Source organism: Strigops habroptila, chromosome 2, assembly GCF_004027225.2.
Source record: "Strigops habroptila isolate Jane chromosome 2, bStrHab1.2.pri, whole genome shotgun sequence".
Taxonomy (NCBI): domain Eukaryota; kingdom Metazoa; phylum Chordata; class Aves; order Psittaciformes; family Psittacidae; genus Strigops; species Strigops habroptila.
In genome coordinates, this window is record NC_044278.2 from 48,412,472 (window position 1) to 48,433,862 (window position 21,391).

The window sequence follows — 21,391 nt, forward strand, 5'->3', positions numbered from 1 at the left end:
TTTATTTTGTTTATCTCTTCCCATCTTTTTCCCAGGACACATGGCTGTCCCCAGAATGAATTCTCCCCCTTAAAGCTCTGCACTGTGTTAGAACTAATTTCTCCAGCCAGAAGGACAATATGTGTAATAATTTTTGTCTTATGAAAACATACCATCTTCTAAAAGTTGGTAAAAATCAAAGTACTCAGTTGCTATTTGCTCTGTAGTCTGCTGGGAGATCTAAAAGCAATAAATGAGAAAACTATCAGTGCCTCAGGAGGACAATGAGAACTTTTATTGCCCAGGAAAGAAAAGTTTATACTGAAGCTTAGTGCATGTGAGGATGCATCCTCTTTTAAAACAAGACAAATATTTTTCTGATGGTGGGAAAAATATTTTCCTGGGATACAAGAATGATGTGCACCAAGAGAGCAAGCAAAAAACACTGTGTTTTACTAACCACTTGTGATCTGGTTTTCTGCCCTCACTCCGCTTACCTAGGCTGGTCCAACAAGAGGTGCCTTGACTTTACATTACAAGCTCTGTGGTGCACTGTTCAGACAGTAGCTGTCCCCTTACCCCCTTGAATTTCAGCCAAGCTGCTGTTGCAGTTAGTGGGTGCAGCACATCCACAGCTACTTGTAGTGCAGCACCCAAGGCAGCTGACTTCCGAACAGAAGATTTTCTCCCTCCTTGAAAGCTGGAAAAATTCTGGCAGCTCCAAGAGACATTTCTGAATTGCAAATGTGGCTTTGAATGAAACAGACACATGTGACCATTTACTTATTTATTTGTTCTTAGACCATTAATTTAAGACTTGAAAAGTAAAATTCGCATTATATTTACATATGTGGGTTTTGTGTATTTATGTAAACTTAGCTTTATATTTTGGGGGAAAGAGGAATAAAGGTAGCCAGGCACAATGCTTTGGCCTCCTGTACAGCAGCTGAGAGCATTAAACTTGGCTACATGCAGGTCTGATCATAGCCGCAGGTCTGACTGGTGTGGCTTGGATCCAGCACTCTCGTATGCTGCTTTGTGAGTCAGGTCCTGGCTCTGTAGCTCGTACCACAGAGGTGGACACCTGCCCTGTCCAAAAGCGACAGGTGAGCAGCAGTTCACCTCCTTCTTGTTTCTGTCTTGCTGGGGATACTGTTTATAGCAAGCAGTTTAAGTGCTGTGCAGGGATTTGAGCTCACCGGACCTACATCACTGGGATGCTGCCGCAGCTCTGTGGTACCTAACACCAGGATCAGCCCAGCTGTCTCCACACCAAGCATCTGCCCCCATAGTGATAGCGACACTGCAGGGAGTCTGCCACGCCAGTGCCACAGACACGTGCCTCAGGTTCAGCATTCTCTCCCTGGCTTCTTGTCTGCACCTCCAGGGATTTTTCAGGTGTTTCTTTTTGTATTTTTATTGGGAAGGCTTAGTAATATTCTGCTTGCAAGTCTGGATGAGAGAAACTCAGTGCAGCACGATACAGCCTAGCTATACCAAATGCTCCCAGAAGACTATTTTGCGATCGTGGGCTGGTTGTACAAGCTATGTCTAGGGAAGGGCCAGGACAGTGTCCAAAGGAAAAATCCAACCATCTGGAATCACTTGCATGAGAGCCCATCATTTCTAAATCCCTAAGTGCCAGATCCTACGGTCCATGCACACACAAAAATATGATTAACATTGACAAGGCAAATGGCTGCATCAAACAACCTTGATATGGGAGCTTATTTGTGTTAAATACAGATTAAATTTCAAGTTTAAAGCAGCAATCCAGCTTTTTAATTGCTCCTTTCAGCTGTCGTTTTGTAAGAAGTAGAAAACAGCTGCAGAAGTGTTGGTTAATTTAGAAAAGTCTACTCTGAAGGGAGATTTTGCAAAATGTTGGGAATAATAAAACAGCCATTTTTACATTGTGCCAGAAAAAGTCCAAGTTAACAAAAAAAGTCTGGCTCCAAGCCAGACCCCCAAAATAGAAACTAAAGATAGTGCTACAAATATAGTCCTAGAAATTGGTTCACATCAAATTGGTTATCCTCTAAGTAAAAGTATTTCAGGCCATCTCCATTAATGTAAAAGCCAAGACACACACACCTTTATGCATTAAAAAGTTGCATGAGAAGACCAGTCATGCAGTAAAGCTTTGCAGTAAAGCTAGAGAAATTTCTGTGCAAAGTCCTAGATTAATCCATATTCCTTTCACGGAGTAAAAAGAAACAAAAAATCTTAAAATAATTGAGATGGGTTTTCAGTACCATTTCTGTTTTATAGAAATTGCAGTTTTCTGGGAAAAACAAACAAACAATTTTTCTGACTGCAACTTGTTAAAATAACATCTTCAACAATGAAAACACTCAACTGGGAATACTTTTATAAATAAATGCAATGATAAATGTACACAAGTGTGATGCTGAACATAAGGGGCCCATCTGTTGAGAAAATATTGGAGTAATTTTTATATAGTTGCAGTAGGAGAAGCTTGACTTTAAACAAAATGGGTTGAGAGATTTTTTGGGCACAATGCTGAATATAAGGTCAGGTGGCTAAGTTTTACATAAGAAACATGGGAAGTAGAAGCTTGTACTGTAAAGAACAGCACCATGTCTCAGAGGACAAAAGACCTGACAGGAACAAAATAAACTCGAGGAAACAGGAGTCGAGCTACTCTTGCCCACTATCTAGCAGAAGTATTTAGAGATGTTGAAAGCATCTTCACCCAGAAGATATTAGAAGAGATACTGGCATACTTGAAAATTCTGCAGGCTGAATAGTGTATATTTAAAGGAAATGCTGAGAAATTGCAAGGGAACCCTGTCAGACTACACAGAACAACAGTAGGTAAAATCCAGCCTACATAAAACCAAAGTAACGCACACAGAAGATAAACAATGAGTACATCTCAGAGAGCTCTAAAGAGTTTCTACTCAGGGCATTGCCACTGACTGCCCCCTGGGAAAACTTAGCAAAAAAAAAAAAAAAAAGAAAGAAAAACAGTAATTCCAGGACAAAGACTGGAGTATAAACTGCAATACGAAATAACACAGTGAAATATTCATATGCCACACTCAACAATTTGACCTGTACAATGAATGCATCTTTATAATTTCTGACAGTATTTCTCTCAGTACTGACTCTCTTTAGCATGACAAGCAGCAAAGTCTGACAGACTTCGCTATTTCCTTACTGCTTGAAAAATGTTTCTGAGTAAAGAATATTCCCAAATATTGACCATGTTTTCTCCAGCCCCCTCTAGCTCTGCAGTCACAATTTCCAGTGCTTACACACAAGTGTGTAAAACTCAGCTTTTCTAGACATCAACTAAATTCCTGCTTCTGCCCTCAGCTGCCAGAGCAAGATTAGCTCAGGCAACCCTCATGCAGCCCTGGCACAGCACCACATCCAAGGCCTCATGGCACACAGGGGTGGTGAACTGACCCTTTCCTCCTGCCAAAGCCTCAACAGCAGGCATGGCAGAGAAGCATGGCGGAAAAGCAGAGAATCTATAGCCAGACCCAAACTCAATCCTTTTTCTGGACTCCTGTGTAAGTACAAGTGTGTGGTGTGGCTGTGTTTCCTACTTCCCCCAAATCCTTAAAATTCACATCATAAGTGAAGGTCATTAACCAAATATTAAGACAACTCTCCCATCCTTAGCTGCCTTAAAGGGCTCACTCCACTGGCCTAGCAGGGTACTGCTGACTGTGGTCCTGCCTGTTTTCAAAGGGTGCAGCAACAGAGAGGAGAGGATCAGGTAAATGGCACTCTCCATGTCTTCCTAAATAACTCTTCACCATGATGTCTGAATTGCTCTCCTTTTCATAGTGATATTTCTCCCACAGATGGGGTGAGGGACAGGGACGGGACAGGACACACAAAATATTAGAAGAATAGGTCCTCTGCTTGTTGTTCATAAATTAATCAATAATGCCAACCACTGGAAACCTGTGGTGGAACTTCACAGGCATCAAAACACCAATATAGAAGTTAATTTAACTGCCAGTAGTTTTGAGCAAAGCAAACTAACAGATGAAGCTATCTAGAGCTAACATTTCAAAGCTTTCAGGCTCTTGCTTGACCAGGCCTAGTATTTGCATTGCTATTTTTAAAACAGTACATCAAACAGGCACATGTTCTCAAGGCAACATCCCGTCTCAAGAAAGTCACTTCAGCGTTTTGAAAGAGAAGCAAAATATGCTTTACTTTCTTGTCGCTTGCCAGGTTAAGCCACAGAGTCAGCCAGCCATCTTACCAGGACATGTTTTGTCAAGTGATTTTCTCCTCCACCACAGCCAAATCATCCCATGGCCATGCCACTCAACCTACAGGGCGTACTGTGATACACTGCTAGGCAACACAAGCTATAGGAATAAACAGGTTTACCTTTTCTGGTCCTCCACCACTGAGAGCTATGACCAAAACTATAACCAACATTTCCTAGACTTAGGAAAGCTTAACAGCATTCACTGCGCTTTTCCTGCACTTGAGAGGAAACACCTCTACCAGCCCTCCTCACCTGTTTCTTGGTTCTGGAGATTCACTCTTGCAGCAGCTTCACAGAACAAGGTGTCAAGACTGAAGCTGCAAGAACACCAGAAAAAAAAACACATAAAAGGAGTTTCTTCCTTTCTGTGCTCTGCGGAAACTGCTCGTTCAGAGACTGGGGGTTGGAGAGATCAAAAGAAGGGAAAAGGTGCTGCACACCTTGGAGCCCAGCAGTTCAGTTGTTGAGCACCAGCAGGGAGCCAGGAGACACAGGGTCCTGTTCTCAGCTTCTCCACTCTGGGAAGCACTCCCTATTAACAGCTTCCTCACACAAGAGGCAGGTACAGGATATGCTTATCCATTCCTCTCTCTTCTGATGGGGAACAACCAAGATTAATTATAATTCTAGGCAATATAGGGCCACAAACGACTTGTGCTGCTCTCCATAGTGCAACAGTGTTGTAACACACTAAAAGTTTGTTTTCAGTGACTTGAGCACTGACAAAAAAAACCCAGAACAAACCATGTTTTTAAATGCTTGCTAACAAATCCACAAAACATTTTAAGCAAGCTTAACCCACTGGTAAATTTTATTGTTCTCTACCTTATTTGTACTGAAAGATTTAATTGTATTCCTTTTGCATTTGCATGCAATCAAAACATTTAAAATAAAAAACGCATGTTTTAGGAAATGGTGCATACCAGATACCACCCACTCTCCTCTCAGAAAGCATTTGCAACTGTATTATGCATTATACAACGAAAGTACTTTTTGTGTCTTTTTTTTTTTTTTTTTTTTAAGCATGATAAGGCACAAGAAGAGGCATGATCTTTTAAGGTCCCTCCTGGCGCTGCATGGTTCTGCAACCAGCTCCATGAAGCACCCTCGTGCTTGCTGGCTCAGCATCACCAGCAGCTTGGCCAGCTTTGCCTACTGGCCAGAACTCCTTCTCCTCTCATATATTGGCCTACAAAGTACCCACAGCAGTAACAATGTGCACATTCAGTTTCTGGTACCAAATCTCAATTAAGATACTCTACCCATGGCTTTTCCGCTGGCCAGGAGGATTCCAACTGGCAGAACCCTCTTTTCCCAAGTGGGAAAGCGAAGGACAGATTGGGGCCCCTGAAGTCACTTTATTTGCCATTCAATACCACCAAATTTATTGTGCTGCTTCTGGAAAAAATATCCGTGATTTTGCAGATGTAAACCTACTCGCTTCTCACAACAATGCAATGGAATGGCAGTGAGATTTCCCCTGTTATCCATTGGTACTTGGTAACAAAGTCAGATACCCAGCTTGGGTGACTGTTGGTGAGGGAGAAAGGACAAGGAAAATGACACGGAAGGAAAATGAAATGCTTCTCCTCCCAACCCACAGCACTTTGAGAAGCCTATTCTCAAAGTTGCTTCAAGTCCATCATGAGCTCCTGTCACACCATGTGCAGCAAGATACACACCTGCATGCCCTGGGCAAAGGCACCTCAGAGATTTCCCCACCTCAAACTGATCTTTATTTTAATAGTTGTGAACAGCTGGAATCCCAGCACCTCTGTGAACTCCCTTGTAAAAACTTAATTCCCCAGCTTGAAGGGAAAAAAATACTTTCATTTAGCACTGCATGGATCATCCATGGGAAACGTATACAGTAGAGAACCACCTGCATGCACTGGTGGTACTTCTTCCTCCCAAGCACTGACATGAATGACATTTGACTGTTACGAAGTGAAAAAAGGAATAGAGAATATAAGGGAGATATGGTGAAAGATAAATGCCAGAATGCCTAATTAGATTGTGACAAGTTTAAGCAGAGGAGGTACAAACTCCTGGCCCTAGTTATAAATTTCAAGAAGCTGTCTTTGTTTATGCCAGGGACATCTATAGGGGAACACAGAGTCCAGGTCCTCTGCCACCAGCTTGTCTTGCGTGTTATCAACTAAGCAGAGAGACTTCATATAGCCTTGTAACTTCATGTAACCTCCTATTCTGGGATAATATAGGGCACTTATGGACACTCTGAAGATCAGCTATGCAGATGGCACTTAATAGCTGAAGCCAACGTAAGCCATATTTCTGTTTTCAAGCAGCCATTCCTGGCTTCAGGTTGTTAGAACTGCCAATTTAAGTGGCATTTTCTACACCCACTGATGTAGATGTACAGTGCTCATATTGCATGGTTCAAAGAATAATAAAACCCCAACTTGAATATGATCTGAGTTTTAGACTGCACAGAACCAAAAAAGATGAAGCTACACAGTGACTGAGTTTTGTGGAAAGGCTTTTATGAACACAAATGTTTGCAATTAAAGAATTCAAAGAAAACAGATTTTGTTTGGATGTAAACATTCTCCTGCTACCCTGGAAATACTAACACAGCAACGCTGCAATGAGACATTGGGAAGAAGAAAGTGTTCTGTAAAGTAAAGAAACAGCAACAACCACCAAAAAAGGTAAAAGTACTTCTTGAATTATTTAAAGTTTGTAATTATGTAAGATACTGTAAACATGTTCCTGCTTTTTAAATCTCGCCTGCCAGTTAGCTGATAGCCCAGCAAACTGCCAGACTGCAAAGATACCAACTGGTTTTGACAAGAATTCCCAAGGGGGAAAAATTCCAAAAAAAAAAAAAAAAAAAAAAAAAAAAAAAAAAAAAAAAAAAAAAAAAATTGCTGGATCCAGATTATGTGACTAAAAAAATTATGTGCTGTATTGGACTGGACTAATGCACACTGAACTTTGTGATCAGGTAAAAGTCAAGCCTGACTGCCAAAACAAGAGGGGAATAGTAAGATCTAGGTTTTATTATTATTCCAGCTGGGTTTTCAGAGACATAATCTCTTTGTAGGAAGACCTGCCAAAAGCACTCCCACAGATACAATCAATTGTTGCAGTCCCTGTTAAGCGTATGACCTAAAAAAATCAGTTTGATAACTTCACTAGGCAACATTTCCACAAACATCTAGGCTGTTAGCACTGACTCACATCCCTCCCCTCAATGGTTACAACAGTCTCTGGGCTTTTGGTTTTGATTTTATCACAGGGGTAGACAGAAAGACCTGCTGCCAGCGCTACCAGCTTCTCAGAAACACACAAGCCTTGCAGGCAGCCAGGGAGTCTCCCGTGTGCACTCCATCCAGCCACACTTACACATACTGGGTTTCTTCATGCTTGTCCATACCAACTTGGCAGAACTACCTACGCAGGGGTGAAAGGCTCCGTACATACAGGCAATCCAGTCAGACGCTGCTTCATCCCATGGCTGGCCCTCAGGACATGCTTGCTGTGTTCACCAGATTTTTATGAAGAAGAAAACAAGTTGGTGAGATGATGGGAGAAAGAGGAAGATGGGAAAGCAACGTTTAAGTTTAAATTGCAAGTCACATCACGTAACTGACAAGATCTCATCAGAGCTCAGAAGTAACAATTTTGTTCAACTGCAGTTGGCTTTTTTTCTCAACTTGTGAAAGGCTACCCCACATGCAACATGTTCTGCTGTCATCTTACCTTTAAAGATACATCATTACACTAGTAAGGCCAGAAGAGTACTAACATCACCTCATTTTTTTCCCATGCTCCAAATAACTCAACTAACTGCTGCATGGGTAGAAGTTAGAAATCCCGTTTATTTGACTCTATTCTTGCTGAAACCCAACTTTAAACTCCCCAGCTAGTATTTTAGTCTCATCCCTAAGTTGCAACACATTTTGTGCTGTCAGTCACAATGTGCTGGTTTTAATTTGTTCTTTGTAATAATAATGCATATCGACACAGCACATGAAAAAGCACATCTGGGGTGTGTGTGGGGGGGAAGTCCTGTCTTGCCAGAAATCCCTAAAAATAAACTTATCTGAAATTACTCCCCGGAAATACATGCTACTTAATTCTAGTCAACTGACAGGAAACTGTTTTTCCATAAGATGCTAGTCCTCCCAATCAATTCTCACACATTTTACAAGTATTCACAACTGGAAATTCCATGTCTTGGTGGAAATCTCTGCTGCAACTTTGCTGCAACTAATAGGACTTAAAGAAATAGCACAAAAGAAAAATAAAATTCCTGTGTACCAAAGATTTCCATTGCAGATCATAGTTACTGAAAGAGTAACAGAACCATAGTTCATTTCAATGCTAAGCCTCTCATCAACTGCGTGCTCTATCTTCACACATCACTTAAAGGGTTATTCCTAATGTCTGCTTTCAGAGAGCAGGCATCTTCAGTGTCTCCATGCCACCTGCCATTCCATGTAAATGACCGCAAGTTTAGCTTATAATCACCAGAATAAATCTACTCATAAACCAGAGAGAAACAGAAGATATGCAATTCACCACCCTTTCAACACAGGCAGCACACCGACTCAGCAAGGACAAGGCAAGATCAGGAGCTGTACAGGTAAGAGTCAGCCGGCGTCAATGACATACGCAAACCCATGCAGTAACTAACTGCTGGAATTTGAAGAAACCCATTAAAGTCCAACACTTTTAATGAGAAACTGATGGACAAAGAAATTTCATGCATCAGGAGGACCAGGAGGAAAGCACATGTGCAACAATAAACCCCAAAGGATGCACAAGTACCACAGTGAAACTACTGGGTGGCTCCAAGACAGCAACAAAGGCCAAGTTCATGGAAAAAAAAAAAAAAAAAATAAAGAAGGGGAGGCAGGGGCGAGGGGGGATGACACCCACGTCATAAACACACCACTGCTAGTAATTTGAAAGGAAAGTTTCATTATGAAAGCAGGCAGCAATTTTAAGGCAGCCACTGACACTAGAGGGCAAGGCAGAGCCCCGTCAATTGTCTACAGCAGATGCAGAAGACAGGGTGGTCCAACCCTGCAGCAGTAGCAACCAAGAAACTGGGAGGTGACAAGAGTGCCAGGAAGGGCACCAGACTGAAGACTGGAGAGAGTAACAAACAAACGCAACAAATTCTTGGCAGAAGGACTCGGCAGAGAGCACTAGGAAGTGCTTCAGACTCCAGCTGGGTATGCTGCTCCCAAATAGGACAAGAAAAACAAAACTGCTGCTGCTTCGCTGCTCTGAGTCAGTAGGTTAAGACCCATGCTTGTGCAATTCATCAGTAGGACTGAGGAAACCAACATCTGCTCATCCTTCCTCATTCCACCCCCCTCTCCCCAAATCCTGCTACTATTCCAGCACTTCCTCAAGAGGAGATGCCTGCAGTGGTCCATGTGTAGCAATGGTGGTGAAGAAACAGCAAACACCAGTGAGTAACAGGAGTTCTGATTTCTGAAGAAAACAGGACAAAGGAAGAATGTCATGAATGATCTGATGGTTGAGCTTAAGCCTCTTCTCAAAAATGAAAGGTATTTTGTAACTTGTAATTCCACGTGTAAAAGTACTCTATGTTCTACTGTATGGAATGCAGGTATCTCAGCATTCACTGGATCAGAGTCCCAGTCTGGAGGCCATGAAAGTACCGGTACTTCAGTACAGTGGCTATTTAATTTTCAGGCAGATCAAGGCCTGATACCTACTGCTGTCTCCACAACTGTCAAAGATGAATAAGCTACAACAACTACAGTTGCAACATTATCAAGCATTTCTGCAAAATACCAAAAGCAAATTTCAAAGGCTGGTTTTCTGATGATAGTTAAGATTTGATTGTGCTTTAATAACTGAAACCCAGAAATTTTGCAAAAGGTCAGGCGACGGAAAGAAGTGTTTACAAAAGGGGAAGTGGCAATGTAAGAACAAGGGAGGGGAAAAAAATCTAAGATTAAGAACAGCATTTATATATAAAAATTTATTTAGGTGATGTCACAAACAGTTTAATTATCAACTTACAAACACTTTGTGTTATGCATATTATTGAAACTATCAAGAAAGGAAAAGGAGAGCAGGTAACGGCAGCTTTTCCCTGAAACAACTAAAGGTGTACCCTTACCATCATGCGTGTTACTGGATCATAATATTACCTTGACCATAGTCCCTAGTATGCAAGGGAAAAGAAAACAAAATATTGAGATGTAGAATGATTAAACCGTGAACCAGTGAACGCGATTTTCATGAACATCAGACTACAATACTCTAGTCTGATGCTCAGGATCTTAAGTGTTCTATGAGGATAAAAACAGAGAATAATTTAGGTAAATTATTCTACCAAGAACTTTGTAGTGCACAATTGGGCTATAACTGATTTCTGGCAATGATAGCAGTAGTTAATGCCTTTTACAGAGAAGAACGAAGAGGCAATATTGAGCCTCACAGAATAGTTCTGTTGACAACCTGAGTTATTTTACCAAGTGTATGACGCTGCTTCAAGTCAAATATACATTTATGTTGCAGATATTCTCAATGAAATGGTAAAAGTAACAGCTGTAACAAGACAAGTTATGATTTATTACTTTTTTTTAAACAAATATAGTACATAGGTTTTTGAAGTGTCCGGTTGTGATCTGCAAAGATCCAGGATTGCACACAAGTTTGCTCAAATGAGAAGGGTTAATCTGCGCACTGAATTGGCTTATACTTTCAAAGTAGTATTTTAGGGCAGGATTCTCCTCCAGGAGACTGTTCCTGACCTCATTCAACCAATGTTCAATTTATTCACCTTCCTGAATCTTTGCCCTCTTTGGATAGTCTGTGACAAGTGCTGCGCTGCAGGAATTCCTGTTTTCCAGCAAACTGGCTTGCTCTGCAGGTTTGTAGTCCATTGTTACAATTGCTGATTGGGTAAAATGAATTTCCTACGTCTTCTCTAGCACAGCTTGCAACGCAACAGAGGCAGAGGTAAAAGAATGCACTAGTATACCAGAGCTCCACTTAAACACCAACGGAGTCAGGCTGTTGGCACCAATAAAAAATTCTGTATTTAACAAATCTGCAGGTATTTAAGATCCAAAGTTAGTCAGTTTTATAAATAAACTCACCCAGTTAGTGTGACTGCCATCCCAACTGGCCTTCTGTTTTCACGGAGTCTGGGGGGAAAAAGAAAAAAAAAAAAAAAAAAAAGAAGAATTGTCTGAAGTTATACATAGAGACACAAATTTGCAGGAATGAATGTCAGCCATCCTACACGTGCACCAATTATCACACTCAAACTAAAACTAGGGTTCTCACTTTGTTCTTTCTGTGTAAAGCAAAGTTACAGCTCTTCATTGGTGCCTTACAAAGGACAGCTAGCTTCAAACACCACACTTTGTTTTCACTGGTTAACCTTCCTGGAACTGCAGAATCAGAGACACAGGCACTACATCAAGCTGAAATTTAAGGAGCCTTCAAGTGAGGGGGGAAATTAAATCCAGTCAGGCTGCCTAACACTACCCTTTGAAATTACGAAAACAAAATGAGTTCCATCAAACAATCTGGAAGAAAAAGTTTTTGTAAAACACCTCCTCTTCCTCTTGACAGCATGAATGTGGAAAAGCTTAGGTTCTGGCCAAAGCCATAAACCCATAAAAGGCTATTCTCTTCCATTTTAATTCTCCGATTCTTTTTCCCAAATGTGAACCCATGTCTTATTTCTCTGAAGTAGTTTTACACAGCATAATTAGGGCTTGCAAGGAGCTGGGGGGATACGGGGGAAACCCACAGGTCACCTCCAAGAGAATAACATTTCCTTGCTGCTGCCTTGCCAATAATAAACTAGGCCTCATCTAAGTTTAACAGTTGTTCAAACCATTATTTCGGTTTTTAAACAGTTATAAGTGACTGACTGCTACCGATTAAAAACTGCCCTAATAATAGGACGGTGGGTGAACAACTCCACAACTTTTACTTTTGCTTTTCATTGTGCTGCTAAAGCATTACTGTTTTACAAACATTAAACTTCCGGTATTTTGAGTTATTTAATTAAAATAAACATGCTGAATTTGTCTTTATACAATTTCTGAGAAAAAATATCAACACCACTGCCAAAAATCAACTAGGAAGTTTCCATGAAACCAAAAGGGATCGAGACTTCTGGTGCCTTAGCAGACAACAGCACAAAGCTCTGCACTGACAGACCGACTGCTGTGGAAGAAGTTACAAGCCTGGTTAACATGACAAGCTGAAGATCCAGTCTCAGGTGAGAGGAAAGCTACAAGCCATCACCCATCTGGCGCTCACAAAAGATCCATAGCAAAACAAGAACTGAGCTGTTGTTCTTGGGAACGGAGAAATCTAAACAGAGATATCAGAAAAAAAGTTGCATAAATCCAGAGCACCAACCACAGAAGGCACCAAGGCCACAAGGCCTGCACTGGGACAGTTTATCTCTGTTACTGCCTGGTGTTTGCTCCCTTGCTTTGTTGCAGGTTGGCCCAGAGAAGTCACTTTTGCCAAGCCAGGATTTGGTGCGACAAACATTTCCAGAGTTCCTGAAAAAGGGTTCTCCCTTTCCAGGTCAGGCTAACAGAGACGAACAATTTAGCCACTTCTCTGCACTGGCAATCCCCAGAAAGCACAGCATCTGATGAGCTAGCAAAAACCCTTCACGAACGCAAAGGCTCTTCCTACAGTCCTAAAAAAAATTGTTTAGAAATAAATATAGCCAGAATAACAGAATCTCCCTACCGTCATTCAGCTGCCATGAAACTCAACATTTGGCGTTTTCTGTGCTGGGGATTTCAGAGACTATAGTCACCAGTTTAAGAGAAGCAGCACAACCCCTAAATATAGGCAGGCAACCTGTCGCAGCCAAAGAGCTCACTGTAACAGCTCAGGCTACAGAGAGGGTGGATCTGCCCATGTACATCAGGTTATACCAACTCAGTGACACTCGATGCCTACACTGAAAGCAAAACCTTAATGTACACAGAATCTTCCCTACTTTCCCTCATCACACCCACCATTCTTCCCCACAAAACAGGCCAGAACATGTGAATTAAATCTGCAAATCACAGGGAATCTGCAAGCTGTGGCCATTCACATTTAAGTTCATCTTTATTCATATCAGTATTTCTGGCCTCCCACACAGCCTGCAACTGCCACATGCTCCTGTAGTAACAGGAGGGTCGTACTCTTTGTCTTACATCCAGATAACTGTATTGCTGAGGAAGTAAATTCTTTTAAGACAACTGAGAGGAAAAAACAAAACAAAGCACCTTTCTTCTAATGTCTTAAGGAAAATGCAATTATATACCAGGGGAGGGAATCAGCAGGGTTCCCAGTTCCTGGGAACTGGGCTAGAGCAATAAATGCTACAAATAATTATTTTGCTGAGAGCATGCTTTTCTCTCCAGCAGTGCCCACACCTCCCACAGTGGCCAGCTGGACACCCGTGCAGCCCCATGCCTTGCCAGCTGACATTGTGATCCACCGTAACTACGTAAGCACCATAGTTAGCATAAGCACAGCATCAGCGCCATGACATGGGAGCTGCTGACCAACTCAAGGATGCCTCAACCGCCCCCTTCTCCTCTTCCCCTCCGAGGGGGCACAGCGCCCAGCCAGGGCAGTGGGGGAACACGCGGCCACCGGCCTGTCACACCTGGCTTTTCTCCTCCTGCTTGGGGCTCTGTGACGGTGCTGGTGGTGGTGGCGGCGGTGCCGGCGAGGCCTGTGTCTCGACCTCAGCACGCGGCTGCCTGTGGACCAGCGACTTGAGGGGTGCCATCCACTTCATCCACAGGTCGAGGTCGACGTCGCCCCAGGGCAGGTTGGGGTCCTTGGCCGCCCGCCGCCGAAAGTCCTCATCGTAGTTCATCCACGAGGTGCCCCCGTAGGTGGCATGCAGCTTGCGGATGGTGTCCAGGTACTTGAACATGGCTCCGCAGCGCGCAGGGTGCTTCTCGCACAGCACGCTGGCATACACCAAGAAGGCCGAGACCCACTGGTCCAACGTGTCCCCCGGGCGCGGGCCGTGCTCGGGGGCCAGCTCTGTGTGGAGCAAGGAAAAGAGGTCAATGAACTCCCCCCGCCAGATCCGCTCCTTGGTGGCCTTGGCCAGCTTGTAGCCCAGCGGCCGCCGCAGCCCCACGTAGGGGGTGGCCGCCGCCTCCGCCGCCGCCTCGCCCTGCCCCGCCGCCGCGGCCGCCGCTGCCGCCGCCGGGCCCGCAGACGCGCCGCTCGCCGCCGCCGCCGCCACCGCCTCGGCGCAGGGGCTGGCCGCAGCCGCCGCCGCCCCAAGCGCGGCCTGCCGCTCCAGCCAGCGCGGGTTCACGTAGACGGTCCGCAGGCGCGGCGCGGCCCCCGCAGCCGCCGCCGCCCGCGCCGAGCCCTCGGCGCCGGGCTGTAGGTGCAGCACGGCCAAGGCGGCCGGCGCACCGGCGGGCAGGTCGCTGCCGTCCCGCCGCGGGGCCGGCTGGGCCGCCGCCGGCACCTGGAGCAGCGAGGGCGCCGCCCAGGGCGGGGAGCCGCCCCTAGGCCCGGCCGCCGCCGCCAGCGCCTCTAGGCCCGGGAGGCCGAGTCGTGAGCCGGGCGCCACCGCGCCGAGCACCCATCGGGTCTCGGCGATGCCGGCGCGGTCCCGGGGGCTCCGCGACCTCCCCTCCTCCCGGCGCCCGGCGAGGGCCGTCCCCAGCGTCAGGGGGGCCGCGATTCCGGCCCGGCGCCGACGGCGGCTCCGCCGCTTCCCACGTGGCATCGGCGCGGCGGCTCCGGGCAGGGCGCGCGGCGGGGGGCGGGAGCTGCGGCCGGCGGGGCGGGGAGGGGCGGGGCCTGGCTCCCCGAGCTTCACACCCCTTTATCCCGCGGCTCTGCCTTCCCCCGGCATCGGCGGCGGCACCGGCACCGGGACCGGGACCCGGTCCGGGTCCGCTGCTGTGCCCGGCGGTGCTGTGCGTGCGCACCTCGGCGGGCCGCCTGCCGTGAGACACGGCGTTAAACGGTTCCCGGCGTGTCGCACGGTTTCGTGCTGTGCGGCACTTAAGGGTGCTGGGCTTGGAGCATATTACATATATACTATCTATTTATTGATATATATAAATAGATTAAAATATATATGACTATATAGTGTATGTAGAATACATATATACACGCTAGACATATACTATATGTATAGACATATACTATACATATATATAGATATACTGTATATACTATACACATATACATACGATATACATACACTATACATATACTATATATACTATACACATATACATACTATATGTACACTATACATATACACTATTTATATAAAACTACATAGAGTTATGTATATACTATAGTGTCTATATATATGCTACTGTATGGTAGGCATGCTGCAGCAGTCACTTGTCTTAATCATTGCTCTGATAAAGCAAATGTTTGGAGGAGTAATGACATTCCATCACTCTTCCCTTTCAGTACAAATAAGCAACTTTTTGATCTTTTTTTCTTTACAGAAAATGTTTTTGGTGGTGGTGGTGGTTGGTTGTTTTGGTTTGGTTTGGTTTGGTTTTTAATGGTGCTATCACACCAATCCAACTGTCCTAGCTAAGCAGTGTAGCCAATTTGGGCAAACACTCGCCAAGACTTCTCAGTGTGTCTCAGTGACTGACCTGCAGGTCCCACGCCAGGTGAAAAATAGGGGTATGTGAGGACATGGACCTATTGCAGAGGGCCCAGAGAAAGGCCACAAAGATGCTCAGAGGGCTGGAGAGCTGGGTTGTTACCTTCTCTTCCTCCTTCTTTTCTCTCATCTTCCTATGGAGACATGCTGAGAGAGTTGGTTCGTCAGCCTGGAGAAGAAAGGGTTCCAGGGATACCTTATAGCAGCCTTCCAATACCTAAAGCTGCCTACAAGAAATGTGGAGAGGAACTTTTTAAAAGGGCATGTAGTGACAGGACAAGCAGGAATGGTTTTAGACTGAAAGAGGGCAGGTTTAGATTAGATATAAGGAAGAAATTCTCCACTGTGAGAGTGGTGAGACACTGGTTGCCCAGAGAAGGTGTGGCTGCCCCACCCCTGGAAGTGTTAAAGGCCAGGCTTGGGACCTGGTTAAAAACAGGACACTGTTTTGCAGTAAATAAGTAAATAAATTAGTAAATTGATCTTAAAGGCTCTCCATAGCTCTGATCAGCAAGCAAAAGGTGGAAATCTTTTTGTCCTCATAGAAATGGTGAGGCACCGGAACAGGGAAGTTGTGGCTGCCCCATCCCTGGAAATGTTCAAGGCCAGGTTGGTTGGGGCTTTGAGCAACCTGGTCTAGTGGGAGGTGTCCCTGCCCATGGCAGGAGGGTTGGAACTAGATGATCTTTAAGGTCCCTTCCAACCCAAACTATGCTATCATTCAGTAATTCTGTGTCTTTATGGGAGATGCAGCCCTATAGGCAATTTTCTTCCCTGTCACTACACTAGTTAGTAAGGTAAAAGAGTGGCTTTGCTTTTTTTTTTTTTTTAATGCTTAATAAACTCTAAAGAAGTAATAAGAGTTGCAAAATGCTCCTATTTTCTAATTCACCCTTATTTTCAGAGATTTGTTCAGAAGTCTATCCACTCTCTTGATAAACCCCTTGAAGGTACTGGAAGGCTACTAGGTTACCCTTCCCAAGACTGAACAAGTCTAGCTTTTCCTCACAGGACAAATGTTCCACCTCCCAACTGCCTCCAAGGGCCCTCCAAGGGCCTTAATTAAGTTTATCAAAGTCCTCCTTAATTGGGGGCACCCAAACTAGCTACAGCGTTCCAGATGAGACCTGTTGAATGCTGTGTAAAAGCAAATAATCACTTCCCTTGGTCTATTGGCTATGCTTTTGTTGATGCAGCCCAGGATGCTGTTAGCCGTCATCCCTTTCAGGGCTCCCTGCTGGATTATGTTTGGTCTATTGGCCACCAAGGCACCTGGTGTCCTTCTCATCAGAGCTGCTCCCTAGCCTGTCAGTCCCTAGCCCATGTAAATGCAGGGGGTTAGTCCTCATCAAGTGCATTTCTCCTCTCTGACTATCATAAGACCCCTGTCTTCCCATTCATCTGGCCTATCTAGGCCCCTCTGAATGGCAGCCATTTCCTGGAATATGTTGACTGTACGCCATAATTTGATGTTGTTCACAAACCGGATGAGAGTGCACTCAGTGTCCTCCTCAAGGCTCTCTTGATATGGATATTAAACAGGACAGGTCCCAAGACAGGCTTCTGAAGAACTTCACTTGTAACCAGCTTCCAGGTAGAGTATGAACCATTAATCACTATGATCCAGTCTGTCTTTATCTCTAATTGTCTCAACAAGGCAGCTGTGGGAGACCATGCCAAAAGCCTCCTGTCCACTATTTTCCCATCATCCATGGATCAAAGCAGATGAAGCACAGGCAATTCTCCTATATTCCTGCTCTGTCTGCTAAGGCTGAAGATATTTCAGAATAAACTCAATGACTGGAAAATCATAATTGTCAAATACACTCACCCCTCAAAATATTTCTGAATTCTTATTGTATTATAGATCCATATCACTCTTGCTCCCTTTCAGAAATACAGACTTGAAACTTTGAGATCTTTACTGTTGCAGTAAGTTGGCTGATTGCTGCACAAGGTGGTGACAGGCAGTCAGACAGAGCAAAGAATAAACATCCTCACTGGGTTGAAACTTTCACTGTAAACAAATATGATAATGGAAACTGTTAGGAAAGCCCTTCTGGCTCCAGAAGCCAGCACATCCACTGTCTATATTGTTACTCACAGCTCCAGGAAGGACTGCCCAATTCCTTGATTGCTATTGCAACCTTACAGGCAGCAGTAACACAAACAGCTTTGCTTCGGAAGAGAAGGGCTGATGACTAGTACTGGAACCAATAGTATTGTCTCACTATTCCTCTGCATGTATGGCTGCATAGCTGTGGCTGGAGGTTTGGGGAGTAGGACTGTCCTTTTGTTCTGTGCTTGTATAGTGCCCACTAGAGTGCCAGAACCTAGCTGCATGGGTGGTGTTGCCAGGTCTCTCAATAATGCAGTTCACAGTGATAATAAACAGCAACTTAAAAAATAATCAGTAAGCACTTATATTGCTGTTGCCCCAAAGATAGAGACAGCAGCTAAGACAGGTAGTGAAGTTGTCTATGTGAACCATCTCTGCTGTATTTACTCACTGAATTTGAGCTGTGATTCTCCAGGTCTCTGTCTCACGAAAACTATACTCCAATTTTTTATGAGTGTTTTCATGGAGAAAACCAGCCGTGCAATAGTAATACCTGGGCTGAAGTAGTGAAAATAAGAATGCTTTGCTCCCACTTCATTTAAGTAGCTACTCGTAAGATGACAAGTGGGCAATTCACCTTACTGAGAATGGCAGAAACTGTTTCCAGCACATTTTGGAGGCATGCGTGATCATCCTCTCCGATCCTCACGTGATGAGCTCCTCACAGCTCTGAATTTGCCCCTCTGCCTTATTCACATTTTCCTGTCCATTTATTTTCCCATGATATGTTTGTAGAAGACAAAAAAGGTGACTACTTGGAGCCACACATCTGTATAGCTGGATTGCAGACACGTCTCTCAATCAAATTGCTAGCATGGGCACAGAACTGCAGAAGCAAACAGATAGTTGTTTTATGCTTCAGAACTTCTTTTAAGTCTCAAGCATGAGATGTTATTGAAGGCATTAATGAGGAGGCAAAATGAAGCTTTAAACAGAAACAGCTGCAACCTTAGCTGTAGCGGAACTAGCAGGCTTTGGACTTAGGCAATAGAACAGCTTATTACAATAACGGGGAAAAGTTCCTCTTCAGACCAAAAAAAAAAAAAAAAAAAAGGGAAAAAATCTAATTTGGAAACATGACATAGGATCAGAACACCTCCCTTTGAAAATGGATGGGCCAGTGTGCTGTTTCTCTTCATGAACCTTAAGTAATGCCACAAAGCAAAGAACAGTCTACTCCCTCTATTGATGAAACTAAAAAATGCTGCCAGGGAGCACTTACCTGCATGGGCTCCAGAACACCTGGGAGGACACACAACCCTGCACTGGGGTTTGAGGAAAGAATGCAGCATGGCAAAAAAAAAAAACCAAAAACACCCCCTCTGTGTTGTGCTTGAGTGTGTTCTTCAAAATAGTCGGTCTTTTTCTATGGAATTTTACGAGTTGTCTACGATACTTTTGGGAAGACCGTGGAGCTGGTGGCTTCTCAGATCAAAAGAAGGATGCATAGGCCCCATGGAATCAGTAGTCTAACAGTGATTCCATCTGAAACAGGTGAGATTCAAGACTTGCATTGGAGCTCTTGGCTAATCTGTCCTTAAGTGTCTTCCACTCCCTCCAAAAATAAGTCTCGAAGCAGAACAGGGTTTGAGTTTGTGTGTTTTGCCTTTCATCTCAAAAAATTTAATGGCTGTAGTCTTCACTGACAAATGAGAAGCAGATCTGAACTCACCCATGCAGCTAATGGTTAGCTGTAGCTTAATAAAGCTGAAACAGTAGTATGGTGTGGGTCCTCCATAAAGAACCTGACAAGCATTGCCGTTGAACTGCTTCCAGTGAGGGGAAACGCTAATGATCCCTGCCAGGAGAGGAGAGCAGGAGTCAGATCATGCAGCTGAGGGTCTGTTTCCTCCAGCCCAGGTAGGGATTGAGCTGGCTTGCTGACTGCCATCCTTCGTGGAGCTGTGCAATATTCTTCCTCTGCACGCATTCCAGTCCTGTGTTTCTTTACAGCTTGGGCTTTCCCAAATTTGTTCCTTTCTCCTGCTAAAGGTTTCCATGCCTACGCTTGAAGAGAGAGCAGAGAAGGTCTCTATAGAGCATCAAACAAGTTTATTTGTCCTGAGGAGGCTTAGCTTCATTGGACTCTCTCATTCTGCTTCTGTGAGGTTCCCAGCAGAACAGTTACAGGTCTTTGGTGACTCACGCTATCTGTGAGACTCATGTCCATGTGCCTCTACACGATGTCCCTCTGCACAGGCTGTCAGACTGGAGTAGCAGAGCAAAGCAAGTGTCAGTTGTGGTTAAATATGTAAGACCATTTTCTCAAATTGGCAAAGGATGAAAAGACAGACTTGGGCCAGAACATAATTGCTGGTCGAGCTCCACTGAAGACCCAGTCCCGGTAGCCCTACACACGTGTGTACTGCACGCTGCGATTATCCTGCCTGTTGCTGTAAGTCTTCCCTGAAGGCACCAGCTTTCCCTGACACCAACGGGAGGATACCGGCGTCCCACCTAGGACCGGCAGCCCCGCGCTCCCCACCGGACGCCGGCGCAACGGTGCCGCGGCGCTGGACTTGGCATAATCAGGCGAGGGCGTCCCTCTGCTGCGCCTCTGGAGCGATCGCTCCGAACAACTCCCTCCCTCCCCAGAACGCAGCCGCACGGTGCCAGTGCGGCCGCAGCGCCCCGTCGGGGCCGCCCGGGGCAGCACCCGGCAGCCGCGGCCCTGATACCCGCGAAGCCCGGTGGAGCTGTCGACGTGGGCCGCACTGGGACCGGGTCTCCCTGCCTCGGACGGAAGCAGGCGGGCCTTGCCACCCCGGACCCGACGGGGCGGGGGCGCGGCGAGCGGCTCCCGTGCGCATCGCGGCCGCGGGGGGAGTGACTCTGGCAGCCTGCGGCGCTGCTGCCTCCTTCCCTCCCCCTTTCTCTCGTAACTTTTTTTTTTTTTTTTTCCCTTTCCCTCCCTCTCCCTCCCAACAAAGTGACCACGGCGGCGCCAGCAGCCCCGGCGCAGGCCGAGCACCGGACGCCGGCATGAGCACCTCGGTGCTGCCGTCGGGCCGCGCTGCTGGGGGCTAAGCCCGGGCGGGGGGGACACCCCGGGAGCCGCACCGCTCCTGGAGGCAGAGGCACCGAGAGCCCAGGACCCCCGGCCACCCCCGGCGTGCCCGGGACAGCGGCCGCCGCGATGTCGGCGCAGAGCCTGCTGAGCAGCGTCTTCTCCTGCTCCTCCCCGGCCGCCGCCGCCCCCGCCGCCGCCAAGAGCCTCTCCAAGCGGAGGCTCCGCCAGACGCGCAGCCTCGACCCCGCCATCATCGGCGGCGGACGAGAGGACAGCGAGGGCGCGGGCCGGGCGCCGCGGGCGCGGGCCTCCGGCAGCCCCCCGGGGGAGCGCCGCGGCCCTCGGGGCGGCCCGCCGGCC

The 21,391-nt window shown here is 45.9% G+C and overlaps 1 protein-coding gene across 4 annotated transcripts; it reads right to left on the reverse strand.

The window, feature by feature from the left end:
• Positions 1–15,204, reverse strand: LOC115604390. Of its 4 annotated transcripts, XR_003990260.2 has the most exons (4): positions 13,899–15,003; positions 11,356–11,403; positions 7,688–7,756; positions 1–4,557 (listed from the first exon to the last, which is right to left on the reverse strand). XR_003990260.2 is itself a non-coding variant. In XM_030477467.2 (3 exons), the coding sequence occupies exons 1-2, from the start codon at positions 14,991–14,993 to the stop codon at positions 11,395–11,397; spliced, it is 1,104 nt and encodes a 367-aa protein (XP_030333327.1). In that variant the 5' UTR covers positions 14,994–15,003; the 3' UTR covers positions 6,724–7,742; positions 11,356–11,394. The 4 variants fall into 4 exon arrangements, 3 of the variants coding, with proteins under 3 accessions (XP_030333327.1, XP_030333329.1, XP_030333326.1); XM_030477467.2 differs by lacking the exon at positions 1–4,557 and having other exon boundaries at positions 6,724–7,742; XM_030477469.2 differs by lacking the exon at positions 1–4,557 and having other exon boundaries at positions 6,724–7,756.
• Positions 15,205–21,391: the final 6,187 nt, after the last annotated feature.